Here is an 18,892-nt window from a genome sequence, read left to right as displayed (position 1 = left end):
TGGCTATACTGTTCATGGGGCGCTATGAGGAAACGATGGCTCCTCAAACTATGTTTTCGTGCGTTCTTTAAGCAAAGGTGCACTTGACTTGTGTTAGCGTGTGTAACTTATCCAGCTATGCACCTCAAAATGGTCACAATTAAAACCGTCGTCACGTTTCTTCATCTTGACTATAATGTGACGCCATACAGTCATACACTATAGCCAATCGCTCTGACATGTTTGGACAACATTCATCAAGAAAATGTATCTAAAACATTCTATAGTGTCGACTGATTACGTGTTGTAATTCTTCAGTCGTAGCCTCAGAGGTAGTCGTTTAGCTTCGGCAAGTAAACCATTTGATTGTCCGGGTTGTGCAAGGTTCAGTATTGCTCAAGATTTGATCAAGTATTGCTCAAGTAGTCACTCAATGATCTTTCTCCAGCTGAGCCATCAGTCGAGATGATGCCTCAGCTGGAGTGATTTGGTGATCGCACGTTCACCAAAGGCAAAGCAAAAAAGTGCATTTGACAGCAGTGTTGATTTATAAATATATTAGCTCTACACTACATAGATCACCTTTGTTGTTCAGTTCCCAGCGGCAGGAAGGTCTTTGACCGACTATTCAGCAAGTCACAGTTGCTCATTAAAAAAAAGGCACCGACGATTACGATGCTCCTTAATGCGAATTTTGAGCCCAGCTGTTTAGGCGTTAATTTTTAAATTACCGATATGTTGTGGCAAAGAATTTCATTTTGAACTACAGAGTCCTCTCGGCGGCGGTGCTGCGCATCTGCTAGGGCAGCTCGCTTAGCAGCAGCGGCAGAAGAAGCACTTCCAGCGGTTGCGTCATTCATTGTTCAGAAAGAAAGCGTGAACACGGAAAGGCGTGTCTTCGCGCAGCGCGCATTCTCTAGCGGCGGCGGCGCAGGCGAAGTAGTGCATGGGCAGTACGACCGAAGCCAACTTCAGAGCTTTGTTTGGTCGCATGCCTTGGTCGCCGCCGGCACTCCGTTTCCTCCTCACCCTTTCACCATACACTCCTCCTCCACTTTCATTTTCGTGCTCTCTTCACTCTCGCCGTCTTTCATCCACGAACCGCGTTCGCTCTTTCATCCTTCTCTGTGCTGGTTCGCTCGGTTACGAGGAACAACGCGGACGCCGACGCTCGCCGCTGGAACGGGCGCCTAAGAGCAGCGCTCTAAATGGGACGTCTACCTCCCTTGAGATTGCAAATATCGGAGCCGACGCTGACCTTGATTGAGAGAACAACCGTCCTTAACTGTGCGTTAACGTAACACACCACCTTCGTCGGCAAGTAGGTACGCCAAGCTCTTCGTGACCTCTTTGTGGACACTACTGCGCATCACTTGAGCACTTCAATTTAGAATTTTCAGCTTTAAGCTGTTGTCGCTCGAACTGAAATCAGCAATTCGATACGAGGCTCACAAAGCTGTACTATACTGAAATATTCACAACCACGGGACTAGACTCTCGGCTGTAGTGCTCGTGCTCTGCGTGTTATGTGATGTGTTGTTGAGTGCCTTCCTCTTCTCTTTTTCCTTTTGTTTCTCATTTTCAAGTGAGTGGGTGTAGTTCCATATTGAGGAGAACATTTCCAATGCTTGCTTTTTTTTTCTATTTGTGTTTTGTATGTTTACATGTATGGTAATCATGCCTAAGAAGTTTTTACATAGTTAAAGAAAGGGAGCTTGAGGATCTTCCTTCCGCCAGACATGTTTTCTCTATCGTCCAATAATATCTTGGCCGCCGTCGCCTCCGTAATAAAGCATTCTTCTGTCATCTCCTTGCACCCTCACTTCATTGCTTACACTCACCTTTGCGCTTGCTTTGTCTCCAACTCCAAGGAAACAGTGTAACTGTTTTACTTTGTTTTATTATATTGGTGTTAAATCCTTGGCCTGCTACGGGCACTCCTATTCTATGCACGCTACCAAGCAATGGTCTGTTTGCATAGGCCCACTACCTGGCAGACGAGTTAAATAATTGCTCCCAACGCTCACATGATCTGCGGGCCGCATGCTGTTCAAAGCGCATACCGCTGGAAGCGATCTCACATGCAGATTCTAAAACGTTACTTTGCAAGTCTGTGAAATCACTCCTTAGCAGGGCACTCATTTGTCATGGCTCCAAAGTCTTTTTCAGGCATTGGCCTTTTGTGCGGAGCTCGTAGCCTGCGCCTTGGTTTATATGTATTATAATTGTATCAATAGGAAATCAGCGTAATAATTAACTGCAAGAGCAGTTGGCGGGGCCAACGCCTCCAACTTATCCTATGTAGAAATTATCAGGTATAAGACCTACTAAGAAATATACACTGTGTGTAATGTAGTTTTACCAGCGTGATTGATAGCCAAGAGAACATAAAATTCTACTCTAAAGTAAAACTCGTGTAAATTGAAGTTACTGATCATCATTCCTAATTCAGGCATCCGGAAGAACACAGAGCTTAAAGTATGCTATGATCATCAATTCTGCAAAGCGACAATGTTTTTGCAGCACGGACGTAAACTCTCGCAGACTGAGGCTCCAATAGCGATTTTGTTTCTGCATGACAGAGGGCTCATGCAACGGCGGGTACAGCTCTATCGAAGGCGTCACTGCAGCCAGATATTGGATAAACCGACTACGACGCAGTTCAGGAAAGAATTGCGAGCTTGTGCGTGAGTTCACCGGCTCTGCAGGATGGTTGTGTAGCAACGTCTCTTGTAAATTTTCTTCTCTCTTTGATCTGCAAACGGAGTGACACTTTTAATATAGGTTAACTGGGCGCCATAAGCCTCCTTGATCAGTACAAAGATATAACGCTCTATGCGGAGGACACCGTCTGTCGGTTGTTCATGCAATTAGCGGTATTATTCCTGGAGAACTAAAGTACTGGTTAATGAATGATAATAAGAAAAGCCCAACTTATAAAAGCAGTCGGATTGTCTTCAAGTTAAAAAAAAGGTTTATGTGCGTGTAATGTGGTCATCGATTCAAATGCTGTCGGAATTACCGATAGAATTTAATGAGTGCGTGTCAAATATAAACATTCAATTTTACGACGTCTGTAGGAACGAGCACACATTCCGGTGGCCCCAAGTTGCTCTTTTTACCTTTTCAAAATGCTAAAGGCCTACGCAGGGAACGCAACGTTTCTGTCAAAACAAAAAAAAAGGATGTATGGTTCATTATTTTATTCTTTTTTCTTCATTTTCCAATTGCGCCTATTTTAATGCGGCACTTTGCTGAAAAATAGAAATATAATAAGTAAACAGAGAAAGACACAGAGCACATGCACACTCGTGATGAGAGCCGTTCATTGCACAGGATACCAGTTAACACTATAGTCAGTGCAAGAAGTCCGCAGTTTTTTTTTTTTGTGTTTAAGAATTGTTACGATGCATTCCTAGTCCTTTGCTGCGATGGCTAATAAGATCGCTATTCTAAAGTATCTTGCCCTATAATGTCCCTGCAATAACGCCACCAACTAAAATGTGGCTCACACTTCTATATTTCGTGGCTTCTGCACGCAAACGTGCGTCATTAGCCACAAGCAGCGGACGCCGCTTGACAATATGTGTGGAACTTCGCACGGCACAGTTAATCGATGCTTCGTAATAAAATCCCATTTTCTCCTCAAGTTATGCAACGTTACAAGAAACACGTGGGAGCTAATAGATGGCAAATGTTGTTTGCGAATGCGTATACGTCTACGGCAGTACTGCCGATTCTTGTACAGCCCACCACTCCGCGATAATAGCAAAGATGCTGAACCCAGGCAGTCTATCAAACCAGAACACGAAACAACCATCCACCGAAATTGAACCAGAGCTGTAATTATTGCTACCAGACTGAAACGACGCCTAAATTGTAAATAGCGAAGGCACCATTTCGCCGAACAATAATCAAAATGGTTAAAGAAGAGGAGCTGTCTCTAAACGAACATAAATTTATCCGGAGCTTTCCACTACCGAGTCTCTTCAAACCCACCATGCAGTTTGAAGACGTTCAACCTAACAAACGAACTGAAGCCTAATAATTCCCCGCACGGTATTGTAGTGGCTATAGGCTTGCGCTGCTTTGCTTGAGGTTGTGGGTTCGGTCCCTGCCGCTGTGGTAGCATTTTGTTGGGGGCGAAACGCAAGAACGCCTGTGTGCTTAGATTTAAGGGTGCACGCTAAAGAACACCAGATGGTCTAAATTAATCAGAAGTCCTCCACTACGGCGTGACTCAATAAGATACTGCGTTTCGGCATGTAAAACGCCAAAATGTATATACAATACTTATTAAGACGTATCTGAAACTTTTCTTAAATCTTCCTTTTCTTCTTTTTTTTCGTTTTTTTCGATGGCAGGTCGCGATGCCACTGAGGGAGTCAACATACCTCGTAACAAATTCGAAGTTCCCGTGGTGTGCTACTACTACGGCTGGGCCAGCCGACGCCCAAGCCCCGCGGACTACCACATTGAAGATGTGCCGCTTGACATGTGTACATTTGTCGTTCTCGCCTTCGCTGGCATTGATGAAGAGACCTACGAGATCAAAAGTATGATTCCGGAATACGATGACGACGAACGTGAGTCTCACCTTCCTTTTATGAGCCTGGGAGTGTCAAACGTTTGCGCGATGGGACTGCGGAGAGAAACTGGAGTTGCTGTCATCGAGTTCGCAAGAGCACTTATTTGGTTTATTGGCGCAGAACATCATGTGCTTTTCCATTTACTTCGTGAACTACGAAAAATAAGACTGGTTCTCATGACACATATGCGCTATTCCGGAACCTATTATTTGTCATAACGCTCATTACATTGATAAAAACTGAAGAAAACCAGCATATTATAATGTTGCCCCGTAGGTAAAATGGGTGGGAAACATTTTGCCCCTGCACGCTGACATGGACAATTTATATTGGCTTCTTGACTCACCCATCTTCCCGCAGCACATGCGAAATTTCTAGAAGTGTTCCAAGATCAATCAACCTCTAAGGGCACTTCAGTTTAACTAACTAAAGCAACCGGCTTCTCGATTCTAATGTCATAAAATAAACAGCGACATTTCGGAGTGTTTACTCATAACCAGACAATGGCACGCGTCTATGCGGTGAAATCACGATGTCGCTACGTAAAGAGCAATGATTCTATCTGTATAATTTAGTCGCGTGTTAGAAAAAATGTGAAAGAACCGTTACCAGCGCTTGCTTCACCACAGTACTTCTATAGGTGTGTGTGTGTGTGCTTTGTGCTTGCTTATGGTACAGGGAAGTACCTCAGCTTCACTGACCTCAAGAACCGTCACTTGTACCTGAAGACGATGCTGGCCGTCGGTGGTTGGGACCTGGGAGGCGAGGTGTTCTCCAACATGGTCAGCAGGCCTGAAAGACGGGCTGCCTTTGTCGAGAGTGCCGTCAGCTGGATGCGCGCCCACGAGTTCGACGGCCTCGAGATCTTGTGGAAATATCCGGGATACGAAAGGCGCGGCGGCAAGCCATGGGACAAGCGCAACTTCGTGCTACTGCTCAAGGTGCTGGTGGTGATAATGCATAGGATCTTGCTTATCCCGTTTAAAACATTGTATACGGTTGTTGCTGTATACCACTAGCCTTCGTATGCATCCCCCACATGCGCAACCAGGAGGGGGGGGGCGTACCCCGGGCGGCTTACGTCCGTATAATATATACGAGTCACGGTAACGATGAGTCACGTTAAGAAATTGCTGGGGCGACGTTTCCCACAGCGCCCTTTCTAATAACAAGAAATAAGTCATAGCGCACACAATTCTCATCCCACACAACCCCTACCACATAGCTGCATTCGGTAATAAGTAAAAAAGAATACGTAAACATAAGAAATATACTGCAATATCACAGTCCCCATACGCGATACTAGTAGTTCATTCAAATTTCCATAATGATAGGGTCTTCTTTTTTTTCTTTTTTTTTCTTTTTGTCGATGTCGTCAGAGAGATTTTACTTACATGAAAGGCAGGGAGGTCGGCTTGAGTTGTTGCGCTCTAGCCTGATAATCTGCACTGGGCAAAATGGAAGGGAATCAAAAAATCAATGATGATGAGAAGAGAAGGAGTGGACTCGTGTGAGTACATCACACAATGGCCCTGCTAAAGCCGCACGTCCAAGTCCGCCTCAAAATGACGATGATGTTATCACTGTTATTTTGCTGCTATGAGCCCTTTTCTGGTGCCCATTGTTAAAATGTACAATCAAAGGACTTCGTACAAGTAAAATGACTATTATTGGCTTGTGGGTCAACCTTTGTATTCCGACTAAACAACAAAAATACCTTGGTTATTCTGCGGAAAACAAGCAAAATATGGTAAGCACATTAGGGGCAAGTTGCGAGCGCTCACCGTGACTAAGTTGTCGTAATAACAACGTTCAAATAAACGTAAAAAATAGTTATTATCTAAAAATAGCAGCCTTAAAGAACGCGAACAAAAATAGAAGTTCCATTGGCCAACAATGCAGTCTATCAATATATCGCAGCACACCATCACTTTTAGGCAGGTATGATTCACAAGCAAGTGATACAAGGTGTAACGAAGGAAATTTTCTCGAGCATCTTATTGTATTCATTATGGTATTATTATAATACAAACTCGCATAAGGTGCTCAATTTTGATACACTGCAACTCATTCTACAACCGCCACTTTTTTTCCTAATCTGTGAATACCAACAAGGGCGCCCATAAAAGTATACATACATGCATTTTATTTTACGGGGGCTCTCCTCGCTTCGTATAAAGGAGTACCCCAATATGCGCCTTCGACGCATGTTGAAGAATATATAAACGATTATAAATGCCTGTCCCCTTTGCTTATAAATAGTGTGTCCGTCTTTCCTAATGTTTTTTTTTTTTTTACCATGATTGTGAGCAATTCTTTTCCAACTCTCTGTGCTTATGAGATGAAATTACGTCGCTTCGCCCAGCCCCTACAAGAGGCAGCAATGTTTTATAGCTCTTCTTGAAATGCATAGTAAGTGCAGTAAATGTACAGTATGGTTCAGGCGACGCCGGTGACTACTAATCTCGGTGTATAACACTGAACTTTTGGTAAACTGCGCAGGCGGTTTACCACATCGTGTCTGCTCGAGCTCACAGCTTTTCATGTACCAACGAAGCGCATTATTATTATTATTATTATTATTATTATTATTATTATTATTATTATTATTATTATTATTATTATTATTATTATTATTATTATTATTATTATTATTATTATTATTATTATTATTATTATTATTATTACCAAACAAATGGAAGTGCAGATTTTTAATACGAAAACATTTGATCATTTGATTACACAGTTTGACTGGGGGCAAATCACTGGGGATTCTAACTATACTGGAGTGTATGAAAAATTTTGTGAGCAGCTAAAGAAGTTTGAGCTTTCTAGTGTGTATACAGTAACTAAAAAACAAAGGAAAGATTACGCCTGGTTTACGGCTGACATAATGAGAGCTATTTCCTACGGAGATTGGTTATGGAAAAAGAGCAAGCGTGCGCCGAAAAACAAAGAATTGAAAACGGAATATAAGATTGCGAGAAATAGGGTCGTTGCTCTCTTGAGATCAGCAAAACGGCGGTATTTTTTAGGTAGATTCAATCAAGCATACAAAAATTCGGCAAAAACATGGGCTTTAATAAATAATCTCCGAGGCAATAGTGTCGCGCCTACAAAGTTCCTATAATCTTTTTCAGATAGGCCAGATATAGTGGTAGATAAGTTCAATCAATTTTTCACACGTTTTTCTAATACTGCGCAGTCGCAGAGACACACTTGCTCACTCAAACAAACGGTCGAAGCATCTGCTTTTTTGCCTACGTTGACGAAAGAAGACTTGAGGAGAATAATTTTCAGTTTTTGAACTAGTAAACAACCACGTATAGAAGGGGTGGCTGTTGCCACACTAAGAAGAAATTTTGACACATTAGCAGACATACTACTTTTTATGATTAATGGTTTTATAAACACCGCACCAATTCCAGAAACATTAAAACCGCAATTGTAAAGCCGCTGTATAAAACTGGGAAAAAAGATGATGTGGAAAATTATAGGCCTATCTCCATTTTGTCTATACTCTCCCAAATACTGGAAAAGTTTCTGTTTGATTGTATAACTTCCTTCTTAAAGAAATTTTCTGTACTAACACCAAGACAGTTCGGATTTATTGCTGAGCGAAGTACTATAACACTGTTAGAAGAGTTTACCGATGATATATGTTCTGCTCTAGATAAGAACCTGTATAGTTGCGCTTTGTTTTTGGATTTGGCAAAAGTATTTGAAACTGTTAACCATGACATTTTATTTGAAAAGTTGTTTCGTTTGGGTTTCAGGTGACCCTTTTTTGATCTTCTCTATAATTATCTGCATGACAGGTCCCAGGTGGTCATGGGTAGTAAAGAAATTGTTAGAAATAGGAGATATATTACAGCTGGTGTTCCCCAAGGATCGGTGTTGTCACCGCTGTTATTCAATTTATTTATGAACGACTTTCCCTCGATAATCAGAAAAGCGACGGTGTATCAATATGCAGATGATACGGTCCTACTCACACGCCACATACGTTATGAGGAAGCTATTAACACTCTGCAGAGTGCAGTTCATAAGGTCATGCAATGGTTTGAAGAAAATTGTGTAGATATAAATGCTAAGAAAAGCAAACTCATGTCCTTTCGAAGTCCATTAAAAACTCAAAACATAAACTTACCAATATTTTTACATGATGAACAATGTAATTCATGTACATGTACTGCTATAGAATATGTAGAGACATTCAAATACCTGGGTATAACGTTCCACAGCGGCATGTCATGGCAATATCATATGGCATTTTTATGTGGTAAACTAAGGAGTGTTGCATATCTACTTTTTAACATAAAGGGTTTAGTACCTGTACCAATCAAGAAAATCATAGTTCACGCACTAGCATACGGTGTGCTGAGGTATGGCATAACAATTTTCGCCTTTTGTTCAGAGAGATGGAAAAATCGGATTGATACATTACTAAAAAATATTTTTTTAAATGTGGCATATGGTACTGCACTAAACTCCACTAATATATTTCATGAATTGGGATTTTGCACTTTCGAGGATTTGTTTATCAGGACGGTTATTATTCGCCATAATTGGAGTGATGAATTTAAAGAGGCATACATTGCTCCTCGATTGTTGAGAGAAAAAAAAAACGTTTTAGAATACCCTATTCTGCTACTAAGTATGGAGAATCTAGAAGAATAGTATACATCCCAAAAATATTTAATGATTTGTCTGATGAATTCTTTTCTGCAACTTCAAAGAAACAGTTGAAGAAATTATTGTCGAAATGTTGAATTATTGTTCCCATTCGCTATTGCAATTATTTATGCTTTTGTATCTTTCTTTGCAATGTCATTGTCTCTTAACATGTAATTACTACCAACTATTTGTCTGAAAGATGTTTAAAAATGAGTTAATATGTAAATATGTAACCACATCGCTGTACCGACTCTGCCGGGCCTAGTCACACAAGTCCTCATGGACTTAGACAGGCCCGTTTCCTTGTATTGCTATTGGATGTGTATCAATAAATTATTATTATTATTATAATTATTATTATTATTATTATTATTATTATTATTATTATTATTATTATTATTATTATTATTATTATTATTATTATTATTATTATTATTATTATTATTGTGCAATACCTCGCCATACCTCTTTTTTTATACTCACACAACAAACATTTATGTAATGGCTTTCCAATAGAGTATGTGGATTCTATAAAGTACCTCGGATTATTTATTGATAATGACCTTTCCTGGCACAGCCATTTAACGGACATCTGTACTAGACTCGGGAGTTTTGCGCGTTTGTTATTTGATATAAAAATTACCAGGGGTCCCTCATGCTACAACTAAGACGATTGAAGGCGAAAGCCCGAGCGCCGTTAACCTAATGACACGACGACCACTTTTTTCATAGTCGACTTCACTCCGAACCCATATTTAGCAAATTTTGCAAGTCATCCTTATTTCACCAAACTCGGACCGTGACTCCGTACTTATTCTTGCTGAGTCATCGTCACTCTTCACTCTTCCGACCCACTTTTTCAAGGTCACTTCAAACGAGACATATAAGGCTTTTGCCTCGAATTCTTTTCTTCCAATGTCGGCTAAAAGAATGGTCATGCACTCGCTCGCGTACGGTGTTTCGAGGTACGGTACAACCGTTCTTGCATTTTCTTCTGTTCGTTGGTAGTGCAAAATAGATGCTATTTTAAAGTGTGTTCTAAAAAGTGCCGATTACCATTCTCCTGTGGCGTGCAGTGCAGATCTGTTTTCGTCTTTGTTTGCCTTCCTTTAATTCACTGTTTGTGCGAACAGTGTCTCGCGCTACTTTTGGAACTCCGATTTCAGACGTGCCTACACTGCGCCTCAATCACTCCGAAAAGTTCCTCGTTTTATTGTGCCCGTTGCGCTACAAGCTATGGCAAAGCTAGAAGGTGTGTTTGTGTTCCCCGAATTTTCAACGAACTCCAAGACGATATACTCACTGCGACCTAGAAGCGCACCCTACGGAATATGTTCAATCATCTTTGACTCGTGTAATACTGTCTTTTTGTTTTCGGCTGTTACATCATTTTTCTGGTATATTATCACGCAGTGTTTGTTCTGTTTCTGTCTCGTTCACTAGGTAGCGATGAGGGATTTCAATCCTGTTCCATGTCCTCTATAATTTTTTCGTTGCCCATGTTGTCGGGTCCTGTCGTGCAAGCCTCTCTGTGGCTTTGACAGATCCGATATATCAATGTACAAACTCAAGATGGCAATAAAAATTATTATTTATTTATTTATTTATTTATTTATTTATTTATTTATTTATTTATTTATTTATTTATTTATTTATTTATTTATTTATTTATTTATTTATTTATTGTGGTACAAGTATTTATGCAATGCATACGTACATTACTTTGCCAGGAGCTGAAAGAAGCCTTCGCTCCGTACCCTCTCTACTTGACAGCCGCTGTTCCACTGGAAGAAAACTACCTCGACGGTGGCTACGACATCGCTAACATGGAGAAGTGAGTGAAAATTTGCAGGCCTTTACGAATGCAGACAATTGAGAAGTACTTGTGGCAAAAAAAAAAAAAAAACGAGGGGGTACAGATAGTCTGCGGCTGTCACGAGGCTGCTTAGGCGTCTGGAAACCCGAGACGCTCGTAATATGCTTATATCACGTTAGTTGCTATCTTTGACTCTGAAGGAACATTGAAATGTATTTTCCTGCACATTACTATATAGCTCGAGCATAGCGCGCACGACAGCCCTCGGCGTGTAGCAAAAAATTCCCTTTTAAATGAGCGTACGCAAAACATGATGAGCACGAGCAACTCGGACCGACTATGGTACGGCGTTCGCAAGCCTGTTGAGATCGTTGTACTAAAGCACCGTAATGTCCAGGTAACTGCAACCATGCGCATTTCTCAGGAAGCAGCAGAGAGCAGCGAGCCAGCTTTAATGCATGCCACGAAGTGGGAGTATTATCAACAGCCACGTGAATCCACGTGTAGTCCTCAATACTTGCTGCGGATAAAATCATTGGTTGAAATTAGGTCAAAGGCAGTGAGTGTGTACAAATATATTAACATCTCGCACAGCACTTTGCTCTATAGAACAAGATGGCGCTTTAGGTGGCGCGCCGCACTTTGCCTCAGCGAATGCGCATGAATACGAAACCGTTACCGTTTCTGACCTGTTACGAGACTTGTACACGTCACAGAAAAAAATGTAGCTGATTACCCTTACAATTACTTCATTCAAAAATGGAATTGAATACAGTCACTAATTACTGCCCCTCAAAATTGACAAATTACTAAAAAGTAATCGATTACTCCTACGTTACTTTCATCCGGACTTTTAATGACATTGCACAGATACTGTAAAAAGAATGAGCTGGCCTAGAACATTCATCGCGTCCTCTGCAGCGCTTCATCCATTGCTTACCTTTACAAACACTAGGCTATATGCGACACTCCGTAAGCAGTCTTTCCCGCATAGTTAACTTGCCCTAACCAAGATGACCGCGTTCCAGCTAGTATTACTGTTATACATGAGGCAGGTTTTCAAAACTAGGATGGTGTGAGGGAGGGAAGGAAGAAGGAATGGTTTCAGCAGCCCCGCATGTCAATTTAAACCTTAGTAAAATTCAAACCCGAAGACCAGCATTGTGGTTCGGCCAAATAGGCGAGCATGAAAGCTCACATGCATAATTTCAACATCTCATATTGCTTTTAAAAATTTTCATCGGTCATCTTCCCAGATATTTGTCGCGAGGACATTAGCAGCGACACTTAAAACTCGCTCAGTGAGCAGGGTGGGGACTAACACCTTGCAAACAAGGTTGTTGTTACTCAGAGCCTGATTCCACTGTAACGCGCAACGTTCATTGCTGCTGGGACTAGAAGAAGACGTTTCCGTTTGGGCCAATGAACAAGCTCTAAAATAGTCCGTAGGTGATAAGTCGGCATTAACGTCCCAAGTGGCCTTTGCTATTGAGACATGTCAGCACCGGTTTCATTGGTCAGCGAACATCTGCTGGAGTCGTTAACATGAGGAAACAAATACTGAACTCCCGGGTAAGCCTGTCTCCACATGCGCATCCACGAGGCTGTTGCATGGCACAACCTCGGGCGTTGTACTGTAGTTCCCGACATATTCAGGTTCCCAAAATTGCGTCACCTGTTACAGCTTGTCTCGCCAATAAGGTAACTAATTACCCGTAATTGAATTGTTGAAATTTATTCAATTATAGGGACCCTTAACGAATAAAATATATAATCGGTAAGTTACAGAACTAACACAAAATGTTACCGATTAAAAGTAATTATTTACATGCAATTCGTTACGTGTAGGTCTGCCTGCGACGGTGCGACCAGCTGACGGAAATGCAATTGGGTGTTCACTGCAAAATGTGGAACAGTAGAAAGAAGATGTGTGCAGCAGTTGGCTGCAAAAATAGGGATTGACGTTTTAAGGAAGGGAATGAATCTGCGTCACCAAGTCCACGGACTGCTGCTACGTAAGGACTGCTTGTGTTGCCAGCCCTTCGAGATGCACAGTTTTCCTCGAGGATAAAAAATCTCACTCTACCGCGAGCTCCAAAGAAAGTACTTCAACCCCGGAACGTCGTCACGAATGAGTACTGCTCATTACACAGCAACAAAGGGAGTAGCACCGCTTCCTGGCACAGTCAGTTTTTCGCGCTTTATCTATACACATCCACCCCAACTCACACTATATTACCAACGTACCAAGAATAAGTGAATGGGCGCACACTTGAATCAATGCCCCGAAACATGGGTGACAGCGAATGCACTAATAGAACACGAATGTTCCAAAGCGAACGTTTCCAGATGATCCACAGAGAAGGCATATGCGAGGCAAAGATTGCAACTAGAACAAGATCTACGCTCCATTGATTCTCACCGACCTTTCTCGCTCGCAAAATTTCTGGGCCCATGACCATCGAAAATTGCTCAGCGAAACGCATTGAGCGCATTTGAACATTTTTTTTTTCGAAGACACAGGCATCCTTAACAGTTACTGGTTATCGCACTGAATAGCCACACAGTGTAACTACCATTTGCTTGTATTATTTGTAATTATTATCGCTTGTATATCACGTGTTATACTCTTCTGTATTCTCTGTAATCTCATCTGTTTACATGCTCATCACAGTTTACAACGCGGCTGCTTGTGCGTGTTTGTGACTTGTGTTCCCCTTTCCCCTTCCTCCGATGTAGGGTAGCCAACCGGACGTTATATTCTGGTTAACCTCCATGCCTTATGCTTTTCTCTTTCCTCCTCCTTGTTTATAAACTCATTGAGGTGTGACTTGTCTTTGCCTTTTATATTTATATGTTTGTGTTTCTATAGGACTGTGTACTTTGGATTTATGTGCCTGTGACGTTGTTTCTTTTCATTTTCTCACTACCTATATTTTTTTATATTGTTGCTTCTGTTATGCGAAAAGCAGTAGCCGTCACCTTTATGGGGTGACTACATCTATTTTATTTTATTTTCATTTCAATAAGAAAAAGGCAAGTGACTAGCGATAATACTTCTTTCCTACAAGCTATTGCAAAGTACAGAACATCTACTTTCCAAGCCTTCTGCGCGGCACGAATAATGTACCGCAACTGAGCACCTCCGTGACCGATTAGGCAGTAAATAAACAATCAGATAGCGATCGCACCTATAAATGTTGCCGAGTCAGAAACATGACAAGCAATTGCTTCAAAGTGTTTGCCAAGTAAGAACGAAGAGCAAAACACACTGATCCTGATTTAATTCATAAGCGCGAACTTTGGACCACTTGGAATACAATTCTAGCCCCGCTTTAAGCACAGTCACTCCATACGCTCCTCGCACTGTTTATACTAGGCGTAATGAGCACCGAAAATGCTTACGTGATATCTGAGTTTGTATGTCAAAGCTGTGTGTCGTCCACCCAATCACCGTCCACTATATCCGCCGAAACAAGGGTTTGCTGAGACGCACCGGCGTCATGCACATTGTTGTGCCTGAAAGTCCCTCGGGACAAAGAATGCTTCACTGGCAGACATGCTGCTGTGAAGTGCTGTTGCACGCTTCGTCATGTTCTCGAGGCCAAGAAGCTGGAGACTAATTCAGCGTCACCTGGGGCGAATGAACGAGCAATTGTCTCGTATCTTCGGCAGTTCGATCGCCCAGAGCTGATGGGCGAGACGATTTCTGGGACCCCAGGCTACAATTAGTCATCAGCCTCGTGCGGCGCTAGAGCGACAACGTCGCTCTTGGAGTGTTTCCGGGAAGCACCAGTGCCCGCCCGAACTACGACGAGGCCCGGCGCCGACGACGACGCGCAAGCCAGGAGCCTCCCCCCCCCCCCCCCCCTTCCAAGACGGCAGCGGCCGCCGCCTTCCCTGGAAACGGCGGATTAATTTCGCGAAGGCCAGACTCCGGACCCTGTCAAACTGACCATCACGTCGAGAATTCCCGTGGGAACTCCGTCAACGTTTCATTCCCAAGTTAACACCTGTTGCCCTGTGTGCGGGGGCGATCAGGCGACATTGGAGACGGAGCCCGGCGGGAAACGATGCCACACCATGGGCGGGAGACTACGAACTGATCGAAGATTGTGATTGGCCTAAAAGAACTTCAGTGAACTCCCTCAACGAGTGAAAGGGTGAAATTGGCTGGATTAAAACGGGGAGCCTGAGTGTTGTGAAAGACGCTCGACCATGTAGACGCTCCACCATGTAGGCGCTGAGACATGTAAGCGCTCGGACATGCAACGACTTCGCATGTAGTAAGCTCCGATAATCATGGAGCCCTTGTTTGAAAATATGTATATAAAACGCTGTTCTCAACTCTCTGGATATCTCCTTCTCCCGGCACTTGGCACGACACCACACATGGATCAATCGTGGCCGCTCGGACCCTCGGACTTCGCAACACCATCCATCCCTTGTAAACACGGAGGTTACGGGTGTTGCTGAGGCAAGCAATGGACGCGTTACCACGTGATCAAACATGGCGGCACCCATGGAATCGACGTGAAAAGGGCCTCCACCAGATGGCTGTAACTGAAGCTGAGCTCTAGGCTAATCGTCCCAGACTTTGTTTACCGTGGCTGCTGCTCGGATACTGCTGCAGTTTCGCCGCGAGAGCACTACCATGCGACAGCACTCATTAGCGAATAGGTTTATATTTATTTCCATTTGTACTTCCCCTACAGATGTGCCGGTTGCTGACTCTGTTCACTGTCGAATTACGCAGTGAATATACGCCTTCAAGTGAATAATTTATTTGTTATCATAAATGAATTATGCGCATAATTACGCATCTTTCCAATTTGCTGGGCAGGTACGTAATCGCTGTGCTGCAAAACGCGTTGCAGTAGATGCACAGTTTTATAGCATTCAATGGCCGCTTCATGAATGCTTCGCTTCGCGCAGATTTCACAATTTGCGTTGCATAATTTTTATACTTTCTTGCTACGACCTATAATCTAGAAATGATCTTTCACGAACAAGCAACATATCTAGTAAGAATGGGTGGGGACTGAGCGAAAACACAAAAACTGTATCATAACGAACATTTCCCAGTTACTTGCGTCCTCTTGTGCAGGTATGTTGACTGGTTCAATGTCCTTGCGTATGACCTCCGGGGTACCTGGAACCGGTTCACCGACGTGCACAGCATCCTATACAAGAGAGCAAATGACCCGCCATACTTCCGAGACCTTACCATCGTGAGTAGGCCAGTATATAAAAAAAACTGATGGTGAATCCAGCAGAGAAACAGCAAGTATGTATATATAGAATATATTCCTGGCTTTTACACAAATTTGATAAATGTTGAGAACAGTGCCTACCATTCTGTTAACGCGTAGCGCTTTATTTTCCGCATTCATTTAAACTCTCTATTGCCGTTAAACAATGGTGCGCTCTATACACGTTTAGGAAAGAAAAAACGTTTGTATCAAGCTTGCTTCTGTTGCTAACTCCTTCTGTATACATAACCTTATACTAACCGCGAAATAGCGCTAAACATAGGTAATCGGTGTGCACGTTCGCTTAATAAAGGCGAGTACTTTGTCTGACCTACCAGACGTTAGTTCGCGTGAGAACAACATGAAAGCGACGTTGTTATGATGCACCATTTCTTCGGTGGTGCTGATTCACAGTCCTGTGCTGTTTTCCTGAATAAATATTTGTATGCAACGTGTTCGACAAAACAACATGCAACATTGTATATTTTTGTGAAACACGTGTTCATACATGCCTTAGAGATGACGACTATAAAGAGATATACGTGGCACTTACATCGTCACGCGCTCGAGATAACGACATTGATGAGCCATTGATAAGCCATTGAGCCATTGGTCATTTGCGACATTGATAACGACATTGATAACGACATTGATTTAAATACGTAGGATGTTCTATTGTGTTGGGTTCTATGTGGTATAGTACTGCAATGTAGTCTGTCGTACTTTGTGTACCCACGCGTGAATAGGTGATTGTGTGAACAAATATTAAGCATAGTACAAGCACCTACTACATGTTATTTGGCTTGAGAAGTCAGCCAATATTTGTGCAAATAGACTGCCGACATCGAAACTCTACTTAACGTTACCTTAAATATGGCAAATCCACAACGGGGAGAAAGGTTCATGACAGGAAAGTATGTCATCCACCCGAATTTATCAATAATCTACAAAGGAAGCTCCTACGGGTTTCTGAGAAAGAAAGCTTCGCAGTTGAGCAAAAATTCGTTCTGGTCCGAGATTCAAACCCGGGACCAACACCTTTTCGGGGCGGTTGCTCTTGCACCTGAGTAAAACAGGACACCAGCAGATCGAAGCTCTTTCTGAAGAACCCGTATGGGTTTCCTCAGTAGTTTCGTGCTACATTCGGTTGGATGACGCTTTTAAGTGTGAAGAACTTTAGGGACCCGGGCTGTCGGTGTCTAATGCGACGTCATGTCGTCGTGGTCACGCGCAAAAACAAGATCCGCCGAAAACTCGCGTCTCGTTCACCTTGGTATGTACCAAAATTGGCATGGAAGGGTACGAATGCATGGATAACATGACTGATAGGTCAAGACATCAATAGCATCACATGCTCGTCGGTTACGTCACGATTCACGATAATAAAATCACGTGTGGCGCCAGGGACATGCGGGAATTAGCAGAAACTTGTGAAAATCGCTTCCGAAACGCCAGTGTGGTACGAGCGCAGCGCAAGAGAGGGCGCCACCACCCCACAAGCGCTCGATTCCTCCTCACTAGTGCAATAATAGCTCAAGAATAACATAAGGGAAACACCGAAACACCGGCGCATCATTGCTTCGCAATTCCCCAGGTTTCACGTTAGTAGAGCTGCATTAGCGCTGAATTTGAACTACACAAGCGCAGAATTTGAATCCAGCGCTTAATGTAGCTCCAATCCTGCTCAAATCCTGCGCTTGGGTAGTTTAAACAAGCGGTGAGGTAACATAAGGAAAACACCGGCGCATCACTGCTTCGCACTCCCCCAAGTTTCACGTTAGTGGAGCTGCATTAGTGCTGGATTTGAACTGCACAAGCGCAGAACTTGAGCAGTATTGGAGCTTCATTAAGCGCAGGATTTGAGCACGGTTTGGACTACACAAGCGCAGGATTTTTTTTTTTTTCATTTCATGAACGCTACCTCTACTAGCTGCGCTTTACTAAGGGCCTAGAAACATGTGCGTCAGTGAGTAATTTATTAGCGGCAGTAAGCTACATCTGGAGCCATGCGCAGTAAAGAAGGTCTTTCGACAGAAAAACTGGCGCCACTTCGTGTTGTTGACGTGTGCTCATTTTCAGTGTAGACTATTTGTTGGAGCACTGCTTTCTTGTTCGCCTAGCAAAATGTAAGGAACGTTCATCCACCAACCAGGCACAATAATTTGCCAAGTGCTCTATACAGCTGTACGTCTTTAAGACAAATCGATGAAAACCGCAAAGGCCTACCAATCTACATTGAAGGCAGCGCTGTCGCTTTGTCTCCTTGAGTATTTCGACGCTTCATCATCCTTAGCGTCGAGACAGTATGAATCACTTACGCTGGAGCTGTCTCGCAAGTACAAAGTCTATCCTTGCAGGCGCAAGGAATGAAACGGATCGTACGTATGGGTGCTCCGAAGCGAAAGCTGATGCTTGGCATCGCGTTCTACGGTCGCTCGTACGTGCTTTGGGACGCCAAGGATCACGGAGTCAAGGCACGCATCAAGTTCGGCGAGCAAGCGGAAGCGGGACCCTACGTTAATTCTAATGAGCTCAAGAGTTACTACGAGGTAGTTCTAACAGTTTTTTCTTGTATTTCT

General features: G+C 42.9%; 1 protein-coding gene across 1 annotated transcript in view; it reads left to right on the top strand.

Annotated features, from left to right (window-relative positions):
* Positions 1–18,892, top strand: part of LOC119440492 (probable chitinase 10) — a 160,746-nt gene that overhangs the window by 75,707 nt on the left and 66,147 nt on the right. Inside the window, 5 exon segments of the mRNA XM_049662940.1 lie at positions 4,344–4,565; positions 5,247–5,509; positions 10,976–11,079; positions 16,169–16,292; positions 18,671–18,862. Of these exon segments, the coding sequence (XP_049518897.1) occupies positions 4,344–4,565; positions 5,247–5,509; positions 10,976–11,079; positions 16,169–16,292; positions 18,671–18,862 (905 nt within the window).

This window comes from Dermacentor silvarum, chromosome 2, assembly GCF_013339745.2.
Source record: "Dermacentor silvarum isolate Dsil-2018 chromosome 2, BIME_Dsil_1.4, whole genome shotgun sequence".
Taxonomy (NCBI): Eukaryota; Metazoa; Arthropoda; class Arachnida; order Ixodida; family Ixodidae; genus Dermacentor; species Dermacentor silvarum.
This window is presented reverse-complemented; position numbering and strand designations above follow the sequence as displayed.